General features: G+C 51.0%; 1 protein-coding gene across 1 annotated transcript in view; it reads right to left on the bottom strand.

Moving 5' to 3' along the window:
- The window catches only part of LOC131271676 (spectrin beta chain, non-erythrocytic 1), a 61494-nt gene that overhangs the window by 4003 nt on the left and 30709 nt on the right, over positions 1-26782 (bottom strand). The window contains exons 3-11 of the mRNA XM_058273182.1: positions 21306-21478; positions 18946-19113; positions 13157-13273; positions 7352-12538; positions 7137-7282; positions 6303-6417; positions 1170-6235; positions 392-1109; positions 86-322 (exon numbers count right to left, since the gene is read on the bottom strand). Coding sequence (XP_058129165.1) covers positions 86-322; positions 392-1109; positions 1170-6235; positions 6303-6417; positions 7137-7282; positions 7352-12538; positions 13157-13273; positions 18946-19113; positions 21306-21425 — 11874 coding nt within the window. The 5' untranslated portion in view covers positions 21426-21478. The remainder of the gene's footprint in view (positions 1-85; positions 323-391; positions 1110-1169; positions 6236-6302; positions 6418-7136; positions 7283-7351; positions 12539-13156; positions 13274-18945; positions 19114-21305; positions 21479-26782) is intronic.

Raw genomic sequence — 26782 nt, 5'->3', positions numbered from 1 at the left:
TTGAACGAATGGCACCAAAACAATAAACAAAGGTAAGATTTCCTTCAAGTAGTAGAGCACTTCCAAACTAGAGACGTGATCGTACCTGAAGCTCCTGCTCGCGTAGTTCCTTCTGTCGCAGCAGGAAGTTGGTCTGCGGTGTGTTGAAGCTGCCGTTGCTGCCCGAGCCCGACTTGGCACTGTTGAGCGAGGTACGCGAATCCCGCCGCTGACTGTCCGGCGACGAGGTGCGCGAACTGATGGAGGAAGCGGCATCGCTGCGGTCCGGGGTCGGCGATTGCGTTGAGCTGATCGACTTCATGTCCGGTGCGCTGTTGTTTTGCTGCAAACAAAAAGAGAGGTCGATCATTAGACTACCATTAGACGATGGACCCAGGGCGTGGACGGGTACCTTGACTGATTCATCGTAGCTCATGAGCTGCAGGTTCGGTGGTAGGGCCGCGTGGAAAGCGATCTTGTTCACCCACTCGCTCAGTGACTCCTTCGAGTTGGTCATGAACAGAAACTCGGAACCATCGAGCAGCACCAGCCGGAATACGTTCTTTTTCTTCGTATAGTTTTCCGCTCGCTCGCATCGAGCGTTCAGGATGTTCACCGGTGCCGTGGCCGCCTTCTGTAGGGCAAAGTCTTCCGCGTCCTTGAAGAAGCAAAGTAGCTGCCCACAAAGGACGGTGTAGAAGGGTTTCCAGGAGCGCACCGGAGCCTTCTTGCCACCCGACTGTAGCTCGTGCTTGCGCTCTAACGTACCCTGCACTTCGACGGGCGGCAGTAGCGATGCGTCGGCCTCCGGGGCACCACCCGGACCGCGCTGATTCTTGCGGAAGCTCTGTGCCCGACGGCGGGTCGTGAAGGACGGAGCGCGCTTCACGGGCTTGACGCCCATTTTCATGCTTTCCGCACGCTTGATGTTACTATCCGAACCGCGACGTAGCCGCTCCTGTAGCATCGTGGCAAATGAGTTCGACTTTTGCACCGGACTGGCGGTCTGGTCGACGCCGGAAGCATTGCCAGCCGTCAGCGAGGTGTTCATCAGACCCGTCGACGTGGCGGATACATCGTTACGATCGATCGCGCTGCCACTGCCCGGGGACAGGGTGTGATTGTGATGACTAGTGGACGTGCTCAGGCCACCATTGTCGCTGTAGCCGTTGATCGCCGAGGAGGTGGGCGCATCCCTTCGGCGTCGCTCCTCGGTAATGCGCTGCACTTCCTTTTGCTTCAGTGCCTCGTGCCGTTCGCGCTCGATGCGTTCCTTTTCGGCGATACGGGCCGCCTGCTCTGCCTCCAGCTGGCGCTTGAACTTCTGTTCCAGCAGCGTGATGCGGCGTAAGGCTAACACCTTATCTTCCTGGGCGGCCACCGTCTTCTCGAAGTCGTCGTGCTTGCGCAGCAGATCCTCGACCTGCGCGATCGACTCGCCCAGCTTCGATTCCTTCAGCTGAACCTGCCGGCTGATAATCCAGCCCTCCATGTCTTCCGCTTCCTTCAGGAAGCGCTGCGTGTCCAGATTGAGCTCGTACATTTCCGCTCGCTGCACGATCGTCTGATCGAGCAGGCGTTTTCGTTGCTCGAGCACAGCAATTTTCTCCTGCACCTCGGCGGCCAGGAAGTGGCCGTCTTTGATTAGCTTCCGGCCGGTTCGGTTGAACACCTCGAACGCATCCTTGCGCGCATCCACCTCCGTTCGGTGCTCCTTTATCTTGCCGATCAAGGCCTCTGCACCGGCCACATCCTTCGCCAGGTCGGGTGCGGTAATCTTTGCCAGCATCTCGTTGATCCAGGCCATTAGGTCACGGTAGTCATCGAAGTACGCCTGCAACTGTTCCGCCTGGGCCAGCTTCTCCTTCCGCTGAGCCGTGCGGTCCTTCAGCTCCGACCACACCTCGATCGTTTCGTCGCGCTTCACCTCGATGTGCTCCTTCGCGTCCGGGTAGGTATCGCCCAGTTTCTGCGCCTCGGCCACGACCGACTCGAGCTGCTCCTTGATGGCACCCAGTTCCGCCTCGAACGCTTCGTGTGTGCGCACCAGCGATTGAATCGTTTCCAGATCGTGCCCGTAGTCTTCCGATAGGACGGACGCGATCTTCTCGTTGATCCATTCGATCGTCTCGTCCGCCGTACGATCAAACACGTGCACCTGGCGAGCTCCGGCAAGCGCTTCCTGTCGAGCCACCACCAGATCCTTCAGCTCATCCCACATTTGTCTCGTTTCGTCGCGTTTCGCCTTGATGGTATCGCGGTTCGGATTGCCCTCAGCGAGCAGTGACTCACCCTTGGTGACGCACGAAAGCACTCGAGCTTCGTTCGAGTTAAGGTTCGAGACAAACGACTCGAACTGCGCCGTCAGCTGCTCGACGTGCTCCACATCCGTACCGTACTCCTCCGAGCCAGCCGTTGTCATCTGCACCTCGATCCACTCCTGCAGATCGTCGACTTCGCGCACAAACTCGTACAACTTCTTCATCTCGGCCAGCTTCTTCTCGCGCTCGGCAGCCAACCGATTAAGCTCCTGGAAGTGGTACTGAATTTTGTCGTTCTTGATGCGAATCTTCTCGCTGTCGAAGTGGGCACGCTCTTGCAGCCCGCTGGCAAGCTTCTCGATCTTCTCCACCGTCGGCCGGAACGCAACAAGCTCGCGCTGCAACGCGTCCAGCTTCTTCTGCAGTGAGCTCACCGAGTCCTCGTCTTTGCCGTAGTCCTGCGACGAAATGATCGGTTTCTTCTCGCGCAACCAAAACTCGGCCTCGTTTGCTTCGGCGTAGAACTGCTGGCTCTCGACAGCGTCCAGCAGCCGCAAGCGCCTCACGTTCGTGAGATTCCGCAAGTTGACCAGCTTACCCTGCAGCTGCCCGCACTGGCGCTCGATCTGCTCCACCGCGTAGTGGTTGTCGCGGATCATTTGCTGCCCGCGTTGCACCAGCGCCGAAATGATCGGCTCCTGGATGAGGATTTCCGCCTCCAGCGCTTGGTGCTTCTTCTGCAGGCTCTGGACCGCCGTCAGGCTGCTGCCAAGGTCCTTCGAGGCTGCCTGCGGTTCCTTCTCGTTCAGCCACAGCAGCTCATCCTCGGCATCGCGCAAGAACTGATGCAGCAGCAGCGAGTCTTCGAGATTGTCACGGCGGATCGTGGTCGGCTCGTGCAGCGAATGATACCGCTTGACCGTCATCATCGCACTCTCGTGCAGCTCGTCCTTTAGGAAATGGTCCGAGGCGAGCATCTTTGCATCCGTCACCTTGATCTGCTCGCACGTGTCCGCATGGTGCGCCACATCCGCCTCGAGCATGTCGTGCTTCTTCAGCAGGTTGTTCACCGACGCCAGATCGCGCCCGTAGTCCTCGGAGGACAGCTGCGACTCGACCTCGTCCATCCAGTTGTTGAAGTCCTCCAGGCTGCGCTGGAACAGTAACGCCTCGTATGCTTCGGCTAACCGTTCCTTCTTCTCACGGGACGCTTCCTGGAGCTTCTGCCATTCGCTTTCCAGAATATCGAGCTGCTCCTGCACCAGATCGCTCGCGTAGTGTTCGGCGTTGATAAGCGATTCACCCTCCTCGATGATTGCCGTCACGCGACCCGAGTTGGCCAGCAGTTCCGCATCGAATGCTGCATGCTTCTGGATTTTGCTCTGCAAGTTGCTCGGCTCGCGGTAGTTTTCATCCAACGCGATCTGCATCTTCTGGTTGATCCACTTCTCGACCTCATACAGTGCGCGCAGGAACTGCTGCAGCTGGAGGCTTTCCTGTAGCTTCTGCTTGCGTGTGGCCGCCGAGGCAAGAAGCTTCTCCTTGCGTGCCGTCACCGCGTACAATCGCTGCTTGATAACGTCCGCCTCGAACGGACTCTCCGAGAGGATCTCCTCCGCGAACTGTTCCAACTCACCGATACGATTCGAGTGGAGTAGCTTCTCGAACGCTTCGTGCTTCTTGATCAACGCCTCCACGGCGGTAAACGATTCACCCAGATCGTCGTTGTTCAAGAATGCCTCCTTGTTCGTCAGCCACTCGACGATCTGGTCGGCCTGCTCCTTGAAAAGCTGCAGCTGGTGCGCCTCCTTCAGTCCCCGGTTGCGACCCTTCCACGAGTCGTGCAGGTGCTTGTTCAGGTCCTCCAAATTGCGTAGCGCCTTTTCGACGTGATCGTTTCGGATGCCACGCTCTCGGTTCTCCGCAACCAAGCGCTCGCCGTTCTCCTTCAGATCGTGGAAAATACGATCGCGACCGTCGATCTCAGCCTTCCGTTCGTGGTGCAGCTGAATCTGCGCCTTGCAGTCCCCGATCGTGGCCGGGCTGGCGGCCGAATCCATCTTCTTGATCATGTCGTTCGCCCACAGCTCCAGCTCCCTAACGTTGGCGGTAAACTTGTGCGCCGTGTAGCCTTGCTTCAGCACCTCCGTACGCTTCACGCTCGCGTTCTGCAGCTCCTCCCACTGGCGCTTCAGCTCATCCAGCTTCTCCACGATGTTGATCGCATTGTCCGGATACTTGTCAGCCAGGGCGGCGGCGCTGGTTTCGTGCTCGCGAATTTTCTGCTCCACCGCCGTCATATCGCGTTCGATGGCTTCCTGTTTGCGCGTCAGAGCTTCCACGGCCGTTAGATCGCGACCGGTGTCTTCCACGCTCATGGCGAGCATTTTCTCCGCAATCCGCTCGGCCGTATCGTCCACGTCCCGGTTGAACACGTGAATCTCGTACGCACCGGCCAGCAGATCGCGATAGCGGCTCAACGCACCCTGCAGCGATTTCCACTTGTTGTTGAAGTTTTCCCGCCGCTGCTGCACATTCTTGCCCTCGACCTTGTCCTGGTTCACCAGCTTGTCCGCCAGCTGGTTGATGTTCTTGATGCGCTGATCGTCCACCCGCATATCGCTGTCCACGTCGTCCAGCTTCCGGCGCAGGGCATTGCAGTGCTCCAGGTCGCGTCCCGTGTCGCCGGCGTGTATCATCATCTCCTTGTCCCGGATCCACGCTTCCAGCTTGTCGAGCTGCGTGTTGAACTCGAGCGCGTCCTGAGCCTCCTTTAGGCCGCGACTGCGCGACGCCAGCTCGTTCAGCAGTACGTTCCACGACTGCATCAACTTGACCAGCTCGTCCTGGATCTCACCGGCACATTCGTGCTTCTTGCCGACCAACCGTTCGCCCTTGTCGCGCACCTCTCGAATGCGACCCTCGTTGGCGTTCACTTCCGCATCGAAGGCCTGCAGTTTCTTTAGCTTCTTCACCTTGTCCTCCATGTTGCTCACGCCGGCGTAGCTGTGGGCATCCGCTTCCAGCTTCTTCTGCTTCTCGTTGATCCAGGCGCCTGCCTCGGCGCAATCACGGATGAACTGGGCGTACAGCAGCGCATTGGCCAGTTTCTGGCGGCGTAGGGCACACAGATCTTTCACCTTCTGGCGCCGCTCGACAATTTCGCGCAGCCGCCGACGGATGTTCTCGCTATCGTAGTGATTCTGTTCCACCAGCTTGCGACCGTGCTCTTGCAGGATCGCAACCTTCTCGTCCTGCGTTTGGATCAGCTTCTCGAACGCCTCGTGACGCTTGACCTGATCCTGCACCACCTCCACCGTCTGGCCAAAGTCGGAGCTAGACAGGGTGGCTTCCTGGCCGCTGGAAATGTTGTCAATCACCTTCGCGTCGCGCATGAAACAGAACAGATCAATCTTCTGCTCCAGCAGGATCTTCTTCTTGTTGTACGCCGCGTGCAGCTTCGCCCGTTCGTCCAGCAGTGCGGAACACTTCTCCTCCACCTCGGTTGCCGCGTAATGTCCCGTCTGCACCATCGAGTCACTCAGTTCGTTCAGCTCGCGGAACGTCTGCTCGCGCGCTTCGATCTCACCGTAGATCGCGTCGTGCTGGATCTTCAGGGCCGTCGCACCCGCCGCATCACTAACGTGCTCCTCGGCCTGCAGGGCCGCGCGCAGGTTGGTGGCCCACGACATAAGATCGCGCACCTGCGTCAGGAAGTGCTGCAAATCGCAGCTCGCATGCAGCTGATCGTTGCGCAGGGCGGACTTTTCCTTCAGCACGTTCCAGCACTGAATCACATTCTCCTGCTCGGCGGCGATGGCCTTGGCGTTGTCTCCAGGGTATTTCGTCTGCAGGCGCAATGAATCATCGACCAGTACCTGCAGCTGCGCCTCCAGCGGTACGAGCTCATTCTCGAACGCCTCGTGCTTGCGAGCCAGTGCCAGGGCCGAGTTTAGATCCTTGCCAAGCTCACTCGACAGAGCAGCGTTTTTGTCCTGTACGGGAAAACGGAAAATATCCAGTAATGAGGCGAGTGATAAAGGTTGGTACAGGGCGACTTACCTGAATGCGGAACAGTGCCTCTGCCGCATCTCGATGAAACCGATGAATTTCGCCAGCAGCGTGAAGTTTCTTTTCACGTGCATCCAACTGCTCGAGCAGTTGTTGCCAGGCATTGCTGTGGAGGTAATCGAAAATTGGATTTATTCTGGGTACAACCATTTTGCAGAGGTTTACAAACAATAACACTACAAACAATAAACTGTTACACATGAAATTAATAAATTTACACAATTCATTGATGATAGACAAAGGGCAGAACAATAAAGGGTTTAGCAACATATGAGAAGGTTGAATGGACAAAATGCTAGTACTATTTACCGGTTATGATGAAGAGAGTAACTAATTATTGCATTGCAAATAGCGAGTAATATTACTAGATTGTTATAAACAAGAACGTATTACGACACATTATGTTACGATCACATACCAATAACAAATTACAGAAAACACATACGGCTTACGTGCGTAAGCGAACAAATAAAGCACATCTTGGGGATCAGAAGGAAAGTCTTGGATTTACCGTAAATTGTCGTATAGCTCAACGACATCCAACTGTGCCTCGGAAAATGATCTTCATGGGTCATTGAGTTGATACACAGTATGAGGGTAAATGTTTATCGGTAGTGGTACACACGGAGGATAGTAGAGTGGAGAAGAGTAGTAGAGTACAGTAGGAGGAGGGCATGCACGGAAAGAAACATTTTCATTGGAATAAATACAAAGGGTAGAAAGATTCTGTAGGTTAGTTTTTGAGATGTACAGAGCCGAATCGAAGGTTGTTGTTAGGATTTTGGGGTATCTTTTTTGTTTTTAACGCTGATCAGCCCCACTTACCTCAATAGTTCTTGCCGTTTTTCAATTTCCGACACATACGGACTGTCTCCGCCGATCAGTTTTTTGGCGAAATTCTCACACTGATTGTAGCGCTCCGCTCCAACCTCAATGCGGTGCTTCAGGTCATCGAATTTGTTTTGCAGAATCTATTGCGTTGAGATAAGTTGATGTGTTAGTTTCAAATCGTTTGTACACTGTACTGCAAATATACTTACAAGCAAATGCTCGTAGTCATGACCGTAGTCCTCTGAGTTGACCGCCTGTTCCTGCTCCTTGATCCACTGCTCCAGCTCGGCCGACTCGACAAAGTACTCGTGACGGTATAGGCTCTCCATCAGCCGCAGCTGGCGCTGGCCGGCAAGCTTCTGCAGTGATTTCAGCATCTTCTCGATCAGCTGCTGCTTGGTCGCGATCACCTTGCTGTCCGGGTGCTTCGCAGCGATCATAGCCGTCGCCGTGTGGCCCATCTCGGACACGATACCGGAGTAGGTGTCCAGTTCCAGCTCGATCACCTTATGCTTGGTTAGCAGCTTCGTTGCCGAGTCACGGTCGCGACCGTAGTCCGACGAACGGAGCACATTGTTGCGCTCACCGAGCCACGTCTCGATTTCGCCCGCCTCCGACAGGTACTGCTGTGCTTTGAGCGAAAGTTCCAATTTGCGCGATCGCTCGGCCGATTGCTCCTGCAGATCCACCCAGGCACGCTCGAGCGCATTGCACAGTTCCTTCACCTTCGCCTTCTCCGGGTGATTCTGGTTGATCAGGTTTTCGGCCGACGTAAGCGCCTTGTTGATCATCGGCTGATGACCCTCGATTTCGGCCTCTAGCTTTTTGTGCTTCTTGGAGAGACTCTGCGCCTGGTGTAGGTTCTGACCGATTACCTCCGACCGGGCCGCCGGCAGATGCTCGTTGATCCACTGTAGTTCGGTATCGAGCTCGAACACGAACTTGTGGAACCGTAGGCTCTCGTCCAGCGCTTCCCGACGATGGCGTGCCGGTTCCTTTAGGCCCGCGAACTGCGTCTGCAATTTCTTGGTCTCGTTCTGGATGTTGTTTGCATCGAAATGGCCCTCGTGTGCCATCTCCTCGCCGGTGGTGACCAGTTCGGCCACCTTCTGCTCCCACAGGGCTATATCGTTTTCGAGCACCTGGTGCCTGTTCATCAGCTCCTTGCAGCTACGCAGATCGTTTCCGACCTGCTTGCTCTGCAGGGCGTGATCCAGCTCATCGAACTTGCTCTTCGAGTCCTCGATGTACCGGTTGTGCTCGCGCTGCAAGGCCGCCTGCTCCAGCCGGCGACCCTTCTCCAGCGAGGTCGCGACCAGATCCTTCCACTTCCGGTTGACGCTAGCGAGCATCTCGGACACTTCGTTCGCTCGGTTGTTCGTCTTGATCAACGACTCGCCCTCTTTGTTGACGATGCGTAGCTGCCCTTCATTTGAACGCAGCTCGCGCTCAAACGCCTTGTGCTTCTGCAGTTTGCGTGGCAAATTCGACAGGTCCTTGTAGCTCTCATCGCTCGCGATTTTGGTCTTATCCGCAAGCCAAGTGTTCAAGTCGTCCACATCGGCCGAGAACTTCTGGAAGTCCTTCGAGGCCTGCAGCGCGTTACGGCGCGCTTGTGCCAACTCCTTCACACGCTCCCGACGTGCCAACACCTGCCCCCTGCGTTCATCGATGTACGTTGCGTCGTAGTGGTTGTTGCGGATCAGCTTGTCGGCACCCTCGGAGAAATTCTTTAGGATTTTATCCTGCGCACCGAGCGAGTTCTCGAAGTCGATGTGACGCTTCATGATGGCCTCCACGTCGTCCAGCGAGTTGCCCAGATCGGTGTACTCCAGGTACGCTTCGTGGCTCTTGGTGGTTGCGTCGATTTTGTCCGCCTCCCGGTTGAACATCTGCAGCTCGATGCACTGCTGCAGCTTCTTCTCCTTGGCCAACCAAGCACCGTGCAGCCGCTGCCGTTCGGCCTCCAGTTTGGCAATTTTGTTGGCAATCTCCGCGTCTTCCGATAGGGCCGGATTGCGCTCGAGGATCTGCTGGCCAAGTTTCGCCAGCTGCACGAACTCATCATCGTGCGCATTGATATCCTCGCCAAGGTCCTTGTGTTTCTTAAGCAATTTTCCGGCCGTCTCAACGTCGCGAGCCGTTTCTTCGGCGTTCAGCTGATTGTTGCACTCCGCAATCCAGTTCAGCAGCGCCTTGGTGCTGTTGTTGAAGATCTGCTGCCCGACGGCATTCTCCAGTCGCGAGCGGCGCTCCTTCGCCTTCTCCTGCACCTTCTGCCACAGGTCCTGGATGTCGCGCTGCTTAACGCTTACGTTCTCCCGCTCGGAGGGGTACGAGTTCTTCACCGTGTTGCCAAGCAAGTTCACCCGGCTGACCTTCTCCTTGACCGGCGCAAGCTCACGCTCGAGGTTCTCGTGTCGACGCTGCAGTGCCTGGACGGTTTTTAGATCCGGACCCACCTCGGCCGTGTCGAGTTGGGTCATCTTTTCGTTCATCCAATCGATCGCCTCCTCGCACGTCCGGTAGAACAGCTCCACGCTCGAGGCACCCTCAAGGCTCTTCTCCTTTTGGCCCTTCAGGTAGTTCAGGTGTTCCCACATCTGATGGATCTGGCGCTGGCGTGCTTTTACCTTGTCCAGCTGCGAGTGGCCCTGGCGCACAAAGTCCTCGACGTCCGAATCGATCGCCTCGACACGCTTCGACGATGCCGATAGATCGTTGACGAACGTCTCGAACTGCCGCTTCGCTGCCTCCACGCTTCCCTTCGGGTCTTCCGTGCGCAGCATCTTCTCCTTGTCCTTGATCCACTTCTCGAAGTCATCGCACTCCCGGTAGAACCGAAACAGGCAGATCGAGTCCTCCAGCAGGGCTCGGCGGCGTTCAGCGAGGTCTTGCAACTGATCGTACGTTCCGTTGATGTGCTTCTGTCGCTTATCGACGCTATCGTTGCTGTCGATGACACCGGTGCCGTCGTCACCCTTCGTGCGACGCTTCACCAGCGGTTTCACCTGGCTCACCTTCGCCGGTCGGACACGCTTCACCTGTATCACCTCCTTCACCAGGATTGTCTTTTTGACCTTCTGCATCACCTTCACCTTCTCGGCCTTGCGCACCAAACATGGCACCGGTCGCGGATCGATCTCCTTCACGTAGTTCGCCGGCACAAAGCCTTCAGTGCCATCCAGCTTGCGCACGTTCCACCAGTCGGCATTGTTCTTGTTCTGCAGGATCATTACGTCACCCTTGGACACTTTCATGTTCTGGCCCTCGAATCGATACAGCGCTTGAACGTGCGGTAACAGCTTGTTTTCGGTCACCGTACGATGTTCCAATCGCTCGACGGGCTCATCCTCCCAAACCTCCTTCGGCACCAGGCGCGTCTCGTTGACCCATTCCTCCTGTTCCACCTCCTGTACCGGTTCCGGTTCGGCCGATAGGTCCAGCGTGCAGATACCGGCTTTGATGAGCTTCTCGGCCTGCTGATTCAGGTTCAAAATGTCACCCGAGTAGGCGTTCAGCTCGCCCTGCAGATCACGATGACGCTGCAGGAGTGCCTGAGCCGACGGTTCGTCCACGCCGAAGTCATCCGACGCCACCAGAGCCATCTTCTCGTTCAGCCACGAGTCCGCCTCGTTTGCATCGGCATAGAACTGATACGCTTCGGCCGCATCCTCTAGCTGCCGTTTGCGCAAGTCCACCAGATCCTCCAACGCTTTCCAGTGTTCCTGCAGGGACTCGATCTTACCCTGCACTTCCGGCGTGCGAGAATGCTTGTCGCCGATCAGCTTTCGGCCCGCCTCGGTGATCTGGTTGGACTTTGGCTTACGCACCTTCATCTCATCCTCGAGTGCCTTGTGCTTCTGCTGGAGCGACATCACCGCCCGTAGGTCCTTTGCCGTAATTCCCGCCTTACAGATGCGCTGCTTGTCCACGAGCCAACCCTCCTCGTTCTCGTGATCTTCGACAAACTGGTAGAAATCGCGCGCCTCATCGAGACGGCCTCGCCGGGCCGCGCTCATCGCTTGCAGCTCCTGGTACAGCTGGGCCAGTTCCGCGAGTTTCGCATCCAGCAGACTGGTGTCTTTGTAGTCGCCCCGTTTGAATGCCTCGCCCTGGCGCACGTACCGCCGTTGCGTCTCCCCGAGCGTCGTGACCTGCAGCTCGAGCAACGAGTGTGCCTGCAGCAGCTCCTCCACACCGAGCAGATGCGGGCCCACGTCCTCCGAGGCGAACTGAGCCTGCAACGCACGGATCGTAGTCATCGTGGCGTCGATCTCGCGCAGCAAGTTCATCAGTGAGCTCATCTGCGTCAGCTTCTGCTTGTGGTTCTCCAGCAGCTCGAGCAGCTCGCGCCACTTTGTGATGACCTCCAGCTCGCGCTTCTTCACCCGCTCCTTGCCGTGGTAGTTCTCCTCGTGCAGCTCGTTGCACATGTCGGTGAGATCGTTGAAACGATCCGCCCGCGCCAGAATGTCGGCCGAGATCGCCTCGTGCTTCTTCACCGTCGCATCGACCTGGCGCAACGCCGGCCCGTACCGCGGATCCGTCAGCACCTGGATCATCTCGTTCAGGTAACCCTCGCGTAGAACCGACTTCTTTTCGAACTTAAAGTTCAGCTGCTCCAGCTTCTCCTGCCGCAGCAGCTCCTCGCGCAGTGCGACCTCGCGATTGTGCTCGGCGTTTTCGAGCCGCTGCCACGCCTTCTCGATGTCGTTGATCATCTTGCCATCCTGCGGCGTGTAGTGTGGCTGGTTGAGCGACTTCAGCAGCGTGTTGACGTGGAAGTACAGTGCCTCGATTTCACTGCGCTCCTTGTACTTCGGCGGCTTCTCGACCGTGCGGTACTCTTTAAAGGCCAGCAGCTCGCCCTGAATGCCCTCGACCGAGTTCGGAAAGTTGCGCTTCTCCAGCTCGACCGTCTTCGCCCGGATCCAGCTGAGCAGGTTGGTGATCAGATGCTCAAACTGCATCTTCTTCTTGTCCGCATCCATCAGCTTGTTGACGATGTTGGCGATCCGCTTGCCGCCCTTCTGTTCGCTCTTCATGCGCGCGAACGTGTGATAGTACGAGGCCACGTACGTCAGGATCGACTTCTCGTCCGGTCGGGCCGTGTCGATGTCCTCCGCGTCCAGCAGCTGCGGTATGCCGAGCTCCCGTTCGGCCACCTCGAACGCGTGGTTAAGGTTTTCGATGTTCCGACCCGGCATGAGGGTGCTGTAGTCGAACAGGTCCGGCCGGTGCGAGTGGATAAGCGCATTGAAACCGAGACCCGAGCGCCACGAGTTGGTAAAATCGGTAATGTGTACATGCTGGTATCCGTGCGTTTTGCGCTGGCACCACAGCAGCAGCGCGTCTTTGGCGGACTTCTTCTCCGACGACTCATTTTCTTCGTCCTACAAGAGAGCAACAACACCAAACCACGCATTAGGAGTCATTTAGAGTCATCAGGCAATTTTACATCGAAATTAAGCAGTTAGCCCGCAATCATCTACTTAAACAAATCCCTGGGGCTCACAAAAATCTCACGAACCTCAAGGTCAATTTGATTACCATGCGACTCCTTTCCCGGGTGAGGGAGACCGACCCGAGGCTCTAGACAAGAGAAATGAATTCTAGCGCAAGTAAACATCGAACTAATCTATGGAAAGCTGCGGATTAACACCTTTTCGGAAACAGGATTGGAACCACTCCGAGTCGCGTCGCGTAGACAAAACAGGTTCTCCAGACAGACCTGAACCGAATACGGACTCCGAACCGAAGATGGCTAGAAACCCATTCGAATGGTCCATATTTCATCTTCCTATCTTCAACTATCCTACGGGGTGATAACAATATGTAATCTACTTTTAACAGATAAATGGCTAGGCTGGAGTGGTTCGAATTCGTAAAGCTGGCCATTCACGAAGCAGCGGGACACAGTAAATTAATGATTGTATTAGCATAATACGCAAGTTTATCGCGACGCTCGGGAAGCAACACCACCCCTCTCCTTACAGATGCCTCAAACTTACCACATCGATTTCGATTTCCTGAATCTGGAAGCGAAGGATGATGGTCCAGATCAGGCCGAGAATGAGGCGCGGATTATGGTCGACGATATCTTCCGCACCGATCGATTCCAAACGAACCTGAAACGAAACAAGAAGTAGCGCATGAGGGAAGCGTAATCAATGAATGGTGTTGCTGATCGATCGAGGTTATGGTCGCATTTCTCGTACCGGCCCTTGTGTCTTACAAATCGATCGTCAGCTAATAACGTCATACAATGGGGATGGACATACTCCAAACGGGAGGTCGGCGGGTGGAAAAGAAAAGCCGCACTGGTAACTGCTAATGAAAAACTAATCAGTCGCGGTCATTCCCTCCTAACCAAGCCGCGGGCAAGTGTACCTTTTTTCGGCGATCAGCTTCTTTAAAATCGTCTAAATAGGCAAGAAAAGGCTGCACACTGAAACGGCTTTCATCCACCGTTAGATCTCACGGCGGCCCACAGAAAAAAAAAACCCCACCAAGAAATCAACCCGGACCCGCGATGGGCTCCGTTCGTTTCCCAATTCTCGGTCGTTAACTGTTCGCCGAAGTTGCTCGGTCAGACTAATTGAATTAGCTTCAATCTTCTGGCGGGCGCACGGCAAAAGTGCGCACTCGGCACTCGACGAGCAACCACCTCCCCCCTTCCCCCCCGGGGCCGGAAGACTCCACTCCGTATTCTAGCCTTTTGGGCCGGACCTGCTCAGGCTAATTTACCGCATACATCACCTGTTTTGCTGCGTCCTAAGCTTTCGCTGCTCCCCTTTCCCTGTTTCTTTCGCGTACGCTGGGTTTACTCTTTAATTGAAAAGCTCAAGAAACACTCCTCGAAGAAACGCGAAGAATGCGCCAACTTCACGAACCGGTATGGAGCCGTGACGGTGAGAAATGAATTCCGGCATTTCTCGTTTCCTACTAAAACCGCGGAGCTCGGAGAGCCTCTGGTTCTGGTGTGGACCCCCGGAACCGTGTGAAGAAAATAGATTACGGTGCAATCAGCACCGGTCGAGCCGGTGAGCAGAAGAGCGTCAGACAAATGGCGTACAAATTGTTTATTAGTTTTAAAGTCAATAGTTCATCTTCATTTGAGTTTTTCTGCGTGTTATGCGTCGGAGCGGTTTAACACTAGAGCAAGTAACCGAGGCAAACCGATTCTCTGTAGTTTCTGCTAATGTGTGCTCTTAGTCAGGTGCTGTGTTTCGCTTTTTATATTATTACATGTAAATTTACGCTCCGTAACGTTCAATCTGATGGATTGGTTCAATCATCGTGTTATTATTTGTAAAAAATACCTAATTACAAGGTACATTATACAAATGACTTCAATTTTAGCACTGATTTTGCTTACAATACACAATTTTACATTCAATTCATCTAATATTTGGTTTATGATAACTGTAGATGTGTGAAATAACAAAAAATCAACAGCTGCACGTAAACGCAACAAAAATTGTGTTCTGATTATATTCTGGATATTCTTTTATGTAGGAACACTAGATTTGAGGTTCAGATTCATGAATATGTATGAATCTTTGCTTCAATTTTGAATGAAAGATTCATGTCGGGGCAGAAGCTGCAAACATGTTGAGGGAAGACCTTTTATTTTGGTCGGTCGATTTGCGCTCATCGAAAATTGGCCAACAAGCAACAAACCGATGGGAAAACTAATAATTAGTTAGTGAAAAAGTAATCATTAATACAGCTTAATAGAATAATGGATAGGCGCTTGGTTTGAAGCTTGAAAATTTTTGAATAATTTTCAGAAGTTTTATTATTCGCTTTTGTTCGTATTAGATTCTTTGCCAGTTTTCAAATGCCTGGCAATATATTGAACTAACATTTTTGCACTTCGCTAGAGCAATTTCTTCTTGTTCAGATGTTCCATTTGCCTTTTGGCCCAGTGTATATCTGTAAACATAAAATTAAAATTTTCGAAAACATTTTATCTCACTATGTTTAATAAATCCAAATACGAGAACATAAATCGGTCCGCAATTACTCATTCGAGTCCGATACAAAAAGTCCATGTCCTCTATTTCCCACAATTTGCACATTCATATAGCACATTCATAAACGTATCCGCCATCGTAACGGTGGCGAAACGAGAAGGTTAACGGACGGCCAACCAAACCGGGACAGATCGCAGATCGTTCCACCGCCGAGGGCGCTGCTGTTCCGAATCACTAATTCAATTTGGAAAATGGATAAAATGCAAATCACGCCCGGCGAAAGCGGCGTACGACCGCGTGTCTCCGGCCCGGCACTAACCCGGGCCTAACTGTCCGTCGGTCAGGGAACTTCCGAGTCACCAAACTAAACACACCATCATATTGTGGATATTTGAACCACTTGCGAGAGAGTGCAAAGTACGCGGCCCGGCCGGTAAATGGTCCACGCGAAGCAAAGACAAAAGCTAGGTCTATTGCGTCGGTACGGAAGCGAAATATCATATGGCATTTTGGTCACTTCTTGCAGCCCGGACCGGCTACAGGGCTTACAAAGGAGTGGTCTAATGGAGCCCGGCACGTTTCATGGTTTCCTAATGGTTTTCTTTGCAAATTTGCTTTGCCGCCTAAAATTCCCCAGAAGCTGAGACGAACCCAAGGCGGCACAGGTTGTGGTTTTGGTACGTGGTTATAATTGCATTAACCGGCCCGGGTGACCAAAGGCGAGCCCGTGCGAGCAAACAAACAATGGCTACGTAACAAACAGATGCATTACGCATTCAACCAGTTTCTCTTTTCCTGTCTGAAGTATCCAACACTAGTCGGTCACTTGTCGATTCAGCCAAAGTCCAGTTGCACCGGGAACCACCACCTCATGGTGGCCTTTGCCCGAACTCCGCATTAACCGGTCCGTCTAAGCCACCGGCGGGGGAATTGCGATTCACGTTGAGGCAGAAAAGTCGGAAAAACAAATCTCCCCATTTCCGGACAAAGCCATTTTGGGGCAAAACTCAAGCCACCGGCAGGCAGCGCGTGTGCGTAACTCGGCTCGCCGTAAGAAAGTGTCCCATTGACGGGAGGAGCCGTAATGTTGGGCAATTTTGCACTCTCCTTCCTTCCGTTTGGTCGGGTCGGTGTCAGTGAACCCGATGGTGCTGAAGAAGGATGCGGTGGGCAGCAAGCACTAATGTCCACAGCTCATGGCGTACGCGCGTTAGAGAAGCGTGTAACCGAAATGCAGATGCACGAGAGGAGACCACACTTTGTGCGAACAAATTACCCACTTTGGCAACAATCAGGCTGCGGTGTTTTGAGCAGTTTTGCAGCGTCCAGCAAATGGGTCTATTAACACCTTTTGCAAAACACTCGGGCCAAACTCGCTGAACCGGCTGGACGGGACGGGCTGCTCAGATCTCTGGCTCTGGCCGGTTTTCAAGCCAAGGTATAACCTTTACCCCGACACTCACTCATACTCCATTGCCGACGTTTGAAACGTTCCAAAACACCACTTGCAACCGCGTATTAGTCTACTGGGCACTCGATGATATGGCCCAGTGCACTTAAAACGCACTTGTGAAAGTGAAATCGCCAGGAATGCGCCCTTAAACCGGAAGACTAACCGACTGCTGGCGCACACTAGCGGGTACCGTTTGTTCCGTTGCGATATCAACAGTAAAAGTGGCTTCCTACGTGGCGATATCCATAATTGGCGTGCTGTATGGGTAAGCTAAACTCTTACGGTCAGTAAAACGCAACGGAGCAAACACTTAGGCTGCAAAACAGCCACTTTACCCCCGAGGAGTACTCGGAGGGAAAATGGTGAAGTCTATTGCGTATCGTTGACTCGATTAATTGGTAGTCTATTTTCGTTTCCTATTTTCTCCTTTTCCTGAGGTTCCCGCGAAACGACGTTGCTTGTATTTAAAATCTTAACACTGCATTTTAAAAGGAGAAAAATAAAAAACAGGTGTGCAAGTGGTGTGAGACGCTGCATCCGATACTCGATATCTCACCGTGACCCGACTGCGATGACGTGTGTGGAGCTACTATAATTATTGTATAAGGGGACAGTGCTGTTAGATTATGCAGGTGGCTCCGGTGGCGAACCATGCCACGGCTCAAAGTGGAACCCACAACGAGCGGCTTGAAATGGAACGTGATCTATCGGTTATTGTTTGGAATTTTTCTACTGCTGTTTTAATGCCTTTTTCAAAAGTGTACCGCTGTGTAACCCCACTTGGGCATTCATAACTGGATCTTGATAGTGATCGAGTAACTACCCGACGGAGTGGCACGACCACCGAAGCCTCAGGATCTTCCCAACCCGCAAGCCGTCATAGGGCGAGCCGTCAGCGAGCTTTCAATGGGACGTGACTATCGTTTGCTCGGTAGCCGAGTTCGGTAAAGCAAATAGCAGCATTAATGCATCGGTAATGCCTATCGAACTGGCGCGGATGGGGTTCACGATCTGATAGGTTTCCGATGGAAGATACCTGGCTGCTTCCAAAGAACTCACTCGAGAGGTAGCGAAAGCGCTTCTCAAGAAGCGTCTGGATTAAACCTCAAAATCTCCAGCTTCAATCGATCGTTCTTTTGTCATAATTTTTCAGTCAGCATTTTTCCAACACTTTGTAGCGAAACCACGTTCCCGCTGACAATGAACACGACGAGAGAAAAAAACCGCCAAGCCTGTTGGACACGTTTTCAAATGGTATATTATTCCCTGCAATCGCCACGCACGCGGTCGGACACCATTGTTGTAGCTCCCGTGCATCAAGGGCTTGCTGAATCACCCGCCAACAGTCGACACACCAAGTGGAACGGGAAGCCCCTCTCCATTCGACCCAGATATATTGATTAAATCGCTGCCTTGCCCCCTCCTAACTCCGGTCCACTCTATTCGGTCCTATTGGGCTGCCCCGGTGGGATTAGCGTCGATGGGATTAGCCGGCAAGGTTTCCTCCGTATGACATCCAGAACTTACAGCCAGTACAACGAGCTTACGGAGCCCTTACGGGGACCCTCTGATGCTCACAGAAGTACAAATGGTTGAACACAATAGGCCTCGCGGACTGCACATTACCGATTGGCTGTTCGAGTTTATTTTTATCGATAACTTACTGCACGGATTCATACCTTCGCTTCGATTTTAGACTTCCCGTTTCGAAAACCGATGACGTGGATCGGATTCCCAAAAAAAAAGCGAGCAACGTGTGTGTTTTGTCCAGCGGTACACAATTGAGTCGTGATTCACACGCCGCTACTCCAAATGTAACGCCATAACCTGGGTCAAGGTTGAGCGATTCCGGCAGTAGCGCACCGGCGGGCGTTTTTGTTTGGGGTTAAGTTGTCATGCGTGTCGCCACCCCGTCCGGGACATTGCATCATGGTTTTATGAGTTAGTTTCGTTTGTCCCCCCCGCTTCGCGCAGATGTATCAAATTTAATTTTTGTCGATGAACCAGAGGCGCGAAATAAATCATTCAGCAAATTGCAAAGCACATTAGCCTGCCGGGTTCCAAGCTAGAAGCGGGGGTAGGTGGTAGATAATTTGTAGTCGTGTGGAGATTCCACTTTGCGCAAGTGAAAAACGAACAACGCGGCGGGTCCGCTCCAAATGTGCACCGATCCGTCACGGGTGCTGTTACGTGTACCGCAAAACCGAACGAAACCCGGGGTCGAATTAGGAAAGTAAAAGTTTTTCACCCGTTTTTTACTACCATTTGAAAATTGTATCCATCGAATAAATCAACAGTGAGTTTTTCATATCCTGTACTCCGAATTCCTGCCAATTCCAGGGTTATTGCGTGTGGCCTAGCTACTTACCTTCGTGTGCAGGAACGCCAAACTTTTGTTCACGTTCTCTATCTTATGTACACGCATGCGGCCACTGTTCGGCTTGCCCAGCTTCTCGCCGGAAATGATTTCCAGCAGCTTCAGCAGCTTTATACCGTCCGCCAGGTCGATGAACAGGTCGTCGACCTCCATCTTCGCCTGGAATGGATGCGAGAAATATGAGAAAAATGCGAATTAGTAAATGCTGAACGTTGTTGAAGTTTCTTTCTCTTACAGCTAAAAAGAAAATATGATCAGTTTATAAAAAATGTCTTCCTTGATTTCCTTTATTGTGCAAATTATTGTGTCGAACCACAAGATCGTAGAATATGTATCCTTTCAAGGAATTCGCGATTAACTGAAATGCCGGAGTCCGGGCTCTCAGATTATGTACTATATTGATATCAGAAAATGTGTGATCCTTCGCTTATCCATACTGTGCCCAGACTACGGATATATTTTGGATGGAAAAATATGCCCGAACATAAAAATAGTTCGTTCAATCAATCCTCATAACATAATGAAAGGTTCGTTGCCGAGGAAATTGGCAAACAACAGCACATCAGCCAATCAAATAATACAAAATTTAAAATGCCAAAAATTCTGACAGCGCTCCACTAAATGTGGACATGATTTATGAACCGATCGTGAACCCGCGTTTCGTACGGAATACGCACGGAAACCCACAATCAGAGCTACCTGTCGGACACGTTCAACACCCCCCGCTGGTGATAATTTGTCATGTCAGCGTTCGGAAAGAATATCGATCCGGTAAGTAACACGCACGATGGCGAACGAGGCGAATGACTCCGGTTCCTTATGTCATTAGCAACACGTTCGAAGTCGACAGAGGGGGAAGATACTGTGGAAAAGTGGAATGGACGAAGGCACCCCGGCGCTGGATTCGCGAGATTTTCATAATAATCAAAAATTCCGTTATTCATTAGCGAACATTGCTGCGAATGTAGAACGCCCGCCGTCGATGGTGTTAAATTCATTTCCGTTCCGGTTTACGATCCGAATGGAACCGTATGACTCACTCGGCACACGGAGAAGAAGTAGCGGAAAGAACAAAAACGAGATCGCTTGGACCAGGATGCGAAAAAGGAAACGAACGCCATCTTTAGCCCCCGGTCAGGTCGTTTGGCATTCGGAGTGGTATGCAATAAAACCTTGCGCCTACGCAGACATCCCTTTGTTGGCCGGTACTTTACGACTCGGTTACATGTACAGCGGGCAGGGCCGGCTGTCCAACCGTATGGAAGGCTGGTACATAATAAAAACCCATGTTCTACAACAAGACTCGCCAGTCGAAGCTGCTGCCTTTGCGCAGAGATATAAGAAAAAAGCAAGACCTTGCAATGGTTTGTGGCCTGCCTTTGCGTTCGAATATTCGCACGTCGTCGTGGCCCACTAACCTCCAAGTGATGGCTTCGTACGTGTGGTTGTGGGGGTTGGGTATTTGTTGTCACCTCCTAAGAGGGTTAGCTCACATTTTCTTTTCCGTAAACCCCCCGCCACCAAATGGATCTCCGGGGATCGACAAAGCTAGCTAGGTGGGGGACAAACAAACAATGACGCATTCGTGCGAAAATGCTCATCAAGCTGCATATAACCAGACGCGCCACGGTAGGGAAAATTGCTTGAAAGATAAAACATTGAGTTTCCCTTTTAACGTCCACCTTCCAAACATGGTGTGGTGCAAATTTTTCTAGCACCCTTTAACAATACGAGGTGCCTCTCAAGCAGCACGATCCAACGAGCCTAGTCGTCGTTAGGAGAACCTGCCTGGAGTGATGACTAGGACCACACCCCGGTTGTTGGGGCTCATAAAAACAGCTACAGAGATTGCATGATGATGAGCAGCGGGTATGAGTTATTCATTTGCACTGATGGAAAAATCACCAGGCGCAAGCACCGAGCTATCCCTCGTATTTCATTTCCGATCTCAGTCACTAAATCAACGCTCGGCGGAGCCTTCAACAGGTATTGGGGATTTCTGGCACCTACGCCTCCGTCCAACAACGAGGAGGTCGCTAAGGATTGGCCGTAGCAAATTACTGTCATTTTTAACACGAACTTTACGCACATCGTAGACGGAGGAGGCCATGGAGTGTGGAACGGTCGGAAACATTCAGAACCAAGGTGTGCCTTGATGGAGCATGGCATCAGACCCGAGTAGAATATGTTCCAAGTGATAGAGACCGCACGGCTCGTTGAAAACGGGTCCTTGGAAGCGGAGTGGTGACACTCCTATGCTGAAAGTTTGCGTTTGAAGCATGGTTCTATTTCTGGCTCCAACTTCTAATACCGCAGCTGGAAGAAAAGGCCACAAAGCGGCAAACACTTACCTTCACCAGGAACGAGTTCATCCATTTTGTGAACGTCTTCTTCTGGATGTGCAGACGCTCCTCCTGCAGCGTCTTGATGCGCTCATTCTCGAACTTGTGTATGCCTTCCCGTTGCGTCATGTTGGAGCGCTGCTGTACCTGGAACGCATAGCCGCCCGGTTCATAATTGGAACCTGCAAATGTAAACGGACAAACAGGAAAATTAGCATCGGTAATGAGGCGGGTGAGATTAAGCAAATTTGCTGAAGGAAGTCCCCACAGGCCGGTTGCGCAAGGTAAACATTGAAGGGTTCGGGAGTCTGCACCGCAGAACGTGAACGTACCGCCGGTTCTTCGTAAACATTTACCGCTAAATTGGATGGAGAACGTTGGTAGAAAAATAACAGGAACTGAGTGCGCTATCGAGTGTTACCCAAAGTAGGCATTGATGTAGATTAAAGAACGGCTTTTCTTAGGCTATAGGATCTTTGATTTTAAACTTAAGTTTCTATACCACCTTGAAAAGATACCGATAAGTTTTTTTTTCACATCGAGAAAATATTGACGACTCGTGAAACCACGCGTAGTTACAGTATGTTCGATGTCGCAACATACCCTGTAACTGTATCCCAAGCCTAGTTGGACACAGTGAAATGCATTCATTTCTATATTATGCAAACAGTCGAATGGCTGCACCTTGTCTCGCTTAATAAAAAAAAATCCACCACAAATACTTCTTATCTCCAGACGTTCGATGCAATGTAGGCGGGTATCAGACAAGGTAGGGAACAAATCGATGCACACGTCGGTTAAGGACGTCCTGCATCGTTACGTAGTCCTTCTGGTTGACCTGCTTGATCTCTCGTCCATCAACAGGGCGCTCTTTAATGAGCCGCAGATGAAGGAGTGATTGCTACCGAAGTAACGTAAAGTGCATTAGTTACGAGCTCCTGCGCGGGCATTACAGTTCAGTACAGGAATCAAAACAGAGGAGTCACAACGAACGAGGGTGACTTCACGGTGGCATCCGGTGTGTAAATAAAACACACCGAAAAGACCTGGTTGACCATAACGTCGCAGGGAGGCGATAAGGAACGCTGTTATCATTGGACGCGATTACACTGGCAAGCACGCCAAGCAAAGTGATTTTATTGACGCAAAGCGTACATTGGAATTCAATTATCGTGGGATTTAATACCGAAAAGAGGTAAGTAATGGTTTGCTGGAGGAAAGATTCTCTATCGCACAATTTTGCGTTTGGTAGGAAATTTGTTCAAAGTTACGGTGTGCGATAAAGATCTAAATATAAATAGAGATGAACCATTGCATACATGCTTCCGCCTTCCTCAATGTTAAACTCATACTTATGCAACCTAAGATATGATAGGATGGCTTAGGCACACGCCCTGCTCTGGTCGGATGTATATCTAAACTTGGTCATAGTTTGATTTTATTTCCCTGTCCCTAACTTTAAATCGTTATCAAATTAGGGAAATGTTGGACACTGTACCGCAGACTGTACCATCCCCGTGCCGTTATCTTGCACAGAGGTGCTCATGACACTTCTCTATCGTGGTTGGCAGAATGATAACAAGTGGGCTTCTTGGTCAGTGTCACAAATGCCGGGGCTGTTCAGTGCAAGGTTGGGCTGCTTTTATCACATTCCGTACACTGGGCACGTTGCTACACTTTATTTTGTGTTGTTTGTCTATACAAGAACATCTTCCTCGCGTATGATAACGCTAATTGACTCATCCGCGGACAAGGGCGAGGCAAAGAAATAAATAGATGACATTGGCACTATATATTTTCTAGACCTTTCCTTCCGTACTTGCTGCAGTTAGTTCTACGTCATCGTTAAGTATGTAGCGATTCCTCTGCTCGGACCTAATCCTGCGTCAACGCATCGTTATCAGTGCATTCCTCCTTTGGGAATTCTTTCGTTGCACTTCCTCCCAAAACCTGTGGTTCTACGCGGCACTTGGCTTACCATATCTCCTGGTTGAGGCGGAGTACTGATATCTTGACATTGTGACTACTATAGTTCAACCCGATGGTCACATGCACCTCACGATCGTCTGGCTTACACGCTCAGCACAATTTATAGTCCACCGATTGTACGTGGGTTTGCCGGATCACCACCAAATTTTCAGTTCATTGAACACTTTAATCCCGAACTACAAACGCCCCGTTGTTCTTTCTATCTTACTTGCTGTACACTGTGCGACTGAATCGGGCTGAACACGAAACGGCTCACGCGTGACACCTTCGCGTTCGGAGGCGCTTATCGCGCACCACTCGCATACCAGCGCGCAAAAGATATCGGGGCCGTGGAAGATAAAACTTGGCCAGGCCCAACACGACTACAAACGGTTCCGGAGAAGATCTCCCTTACAACAACACCGAGGGAGCCCTTCGGCGTGGTCAAGCTGCAAAAAAACATGTGAGCAAAACCGTACCTACAACAGTACTACGCAACCTAATGTTGCATTTGGAATGCGAAACGGTTGGATTAGTGGGAGCCGAAATACTTACCGGATCTCCCGGTAATCTCTTGGTATTAGATGGTTTGAGAAAAATGTACCACTTTCTAACGACGGGCTTTGGGGGATTTTGTTTGCTTCACAATTCCTGGAAATCAAATATCCCGCAATCATGATTCAACCTCATGTTGTCGACTTATTGTCAGCCTACTTATTCGTTGAAAATCAATGTGTATGCCATCCAAACGATTGAATTAAATTACAGGTAGTTGGGAATCTGCATAGTTTTTAGTACATTTCTTACTGATTGATTTATACATAACAAATCAGTTCGATGATTATGTCACCTAAAACTGATTGCCTTAAACTGTTGTACGATGCACCACTATCAGCAATCGTATTCAGCTGCAGACGTGAAAATACCATCGATTGGTCAGGGTTGGCTTCTTTCGGCCGGGACGTTAACCTTCTCGGTACACAGGCCCCATACGCGTAAAAAATGTCTTGCGGTAGAGATTACGTCGACATTTACTCGGGCTATAAAGTCCAAAGCCAATTTTGATAGTGACGCAAGCCATAGTAAACAGTGCATATGAAAGCTCGCGCAGGTGTTTGTGTGGACATTGATGACTCCATGGTGATAGCATCAGATGCAGAAACTAGAATGATCCTCTTTAACAAAGTCAGAGGAGGCCAGGTTATTGAGATTTGTTGAAGTAATAACAAACTACTTTTGAGTAAATATGAGATGTAAAAACTAATGAAACACAAGAACTTCGTAGGTATTGTTCCTTTTTTTTCACTACCACTACAAACTCAACTAGGAACTCACATTGCGGAATATACATATATCGATCAGATTATCAATCAGGTAGTAATTGGAAACCAATTACAAATGATTTATTAGAGAAACATTCCTATCGCTAGCCGATGATTTTATGCCGCTGGGAAACAGCAAGGCATATCAGCAAAGTAGGCCTACGATACACCGTTACCTTGTCGGAGTAATGTTTCTGACAAGTAACATAATTATTTATTGATGTTGATGCAGATATTTCAAGAACGATCGGTATCATGCCACTTCGTGTTACGTAATAGCGGCTTAATTTAAATTGAGCAAACACGTCAAGGGGAATGATAGATACCCGAGCTACCGCTGATATTTATATGTCATCAAGAAACCTCGAAAAACCTCAAATAAACAACCAACAATTTAAGGTCGCCATTTGAGTTTCCAACTCACGTCAAATACGCGTTACGTGAAACTATTTGACATTAAATTCATTGAACGACATATAAACCTGCACTAGATGACCATGGCTAATCAAAGATCCATGGGAAAATATAATAGAAACACCCAGTCGTGTGTGTTTGGTCGTCATTAGAGCAACGCCAAACATTGACCGAGTGTTGTTTCCAACTACAACCATCCGCGAGTAGTTACAAGAAATTTTGCCAAATTCCACCGCAGCGGTTTGTATCTTTCATTCGTGTTCAACCTTCTCACGATAGGTCAGAAGATACCTACAACAACTGAGGCAATCGACAAACCGGAAGCACTGAGAAGTTCCGTTTTTTGCCGTGTACCAATAGGGAATGGGAAAGCGTCTGTGGAACCGGGGGTTCAGTTCACTGTTTTCGATTGTCGTCCGGTCAATGGCCAGCGCATTCGTAAAAACCGCCCTTTTGCTTGACATTGCGAGACGCTTGCGCTTTGTGTTGGTACGTCTGGAGAGGTAAAATAATAGATTTCATCTACCAGCGGCTTGTACCATTGTCCGACTGATCCGTTTTTCTGGAGTCCAAAAAAAAGATGAGTTATTTTGTAACTTTTTTTTAAGGTTGCTAAAAACTTTCATCATTAAACATCCCTCCCTTCTTTGCCTCAATGTAATTCACCTAAATTTGGAAAGCATTTTTTCCTGTCTCTCCGCGCCATTGAAACGATCATCAACGTTTGTGTTGTGCGTTGGCATGCGGTGGCATATTTTTTCGTGCCCCGAGAGAGATGGCGCCAGGTCTAAATCTAAAACCAACAGCCAACGATGGTCACAACATGGACACACGGGCTTCCTCCGGCACATTCCTATCCCCCATTTTTTTCCGCCCAATCCAATGGGCAGGTTGTTTTTTCGCTCGTAACAACAACGAACAGGTTCACTTCTTTTACTTTCTGCTCCTCCATGGACGCTTCGATACCCTCCAAACAGACTCGATGATGGCTTAAAAACTAGCCACCGATGGGGAAAGGTTGTTTTTTTTCGGAAATCTTTTATTAATCCATTGTGTGCAAAATTTGCTCCCGAAAGAATGGTGCAAAACAGTGGTCACGTTTTGGCGAAGGGACGCTGGTGTTGGCTGGTGGCCGGAGCGGAACTGTTGGATGAACGTTCGCACGAACGCCGAGAGCGCGTTTTTAATTTAAAACACGTTTTAGTTTATGGTTGGAAAAAAATTAGAAGATATTAGAAAATAAAAAAGTTAAATATTATACTGGAAGTAACGAATTTGTCACCAAGCGCAAAAGGCACAACCCGTCAATCAACGACTCCACATCGGCCAGCGTTTGTTGAAGATTTGTCTTCTCGGAATCAACCGAAAAGACATAAGCGGCGGATGATCATCAACTCGCAAGGTTACGACCTTGTGCGATAAGGATCGTAAAGCTGAATTTGAAAAACGTCTCAGCGTACACCTCCGTTTTATCTCAAGCTGTCTCTTCGGCCAGTTTTACTGCCCGAAAAATGTCTTTCGGCCAAGCCCAGCCAGCTCTATTGCGCTGCCTTTTAAACACACGCATTCCTAAGCTGGCAATCGGGACTCCTACCTTTCCATTCCGCCCGAAATGCTCATAAAAGTCTAGCAGCGACAGCACATGCGGACCATATGCTCGCGCTTTCCCGCACGACAGACCTGAAACCCAAACCCGGCGCAAGTGTGTAACGGTCGAATTGAATATTCAGTCTTGTTGTTGTATTCTGTTTCCTTTTTTTTTCATTGCTCTATCCACATTTT

The sequence above is a fragment of the Anopheles coustani genome, chromosome 3 (genome assembly GCF_943734705.1).
Source record: "Anopheles coustani chromosome 3, idAnoCousDA_361_x.2, whole genome shotgun sequence".
Classification (NCBI taxonomy): domain Eukaryota; kingdom Metazoa; phylum Arthropoda; class Insecta; order Diptera; family Culicidae; genus Anopheles; species Anopheles coustani.
Note: the sequence above shows the minus strand (reverse complement) of the source record. Positions and strands in the feature narration are given on the sequence as shown.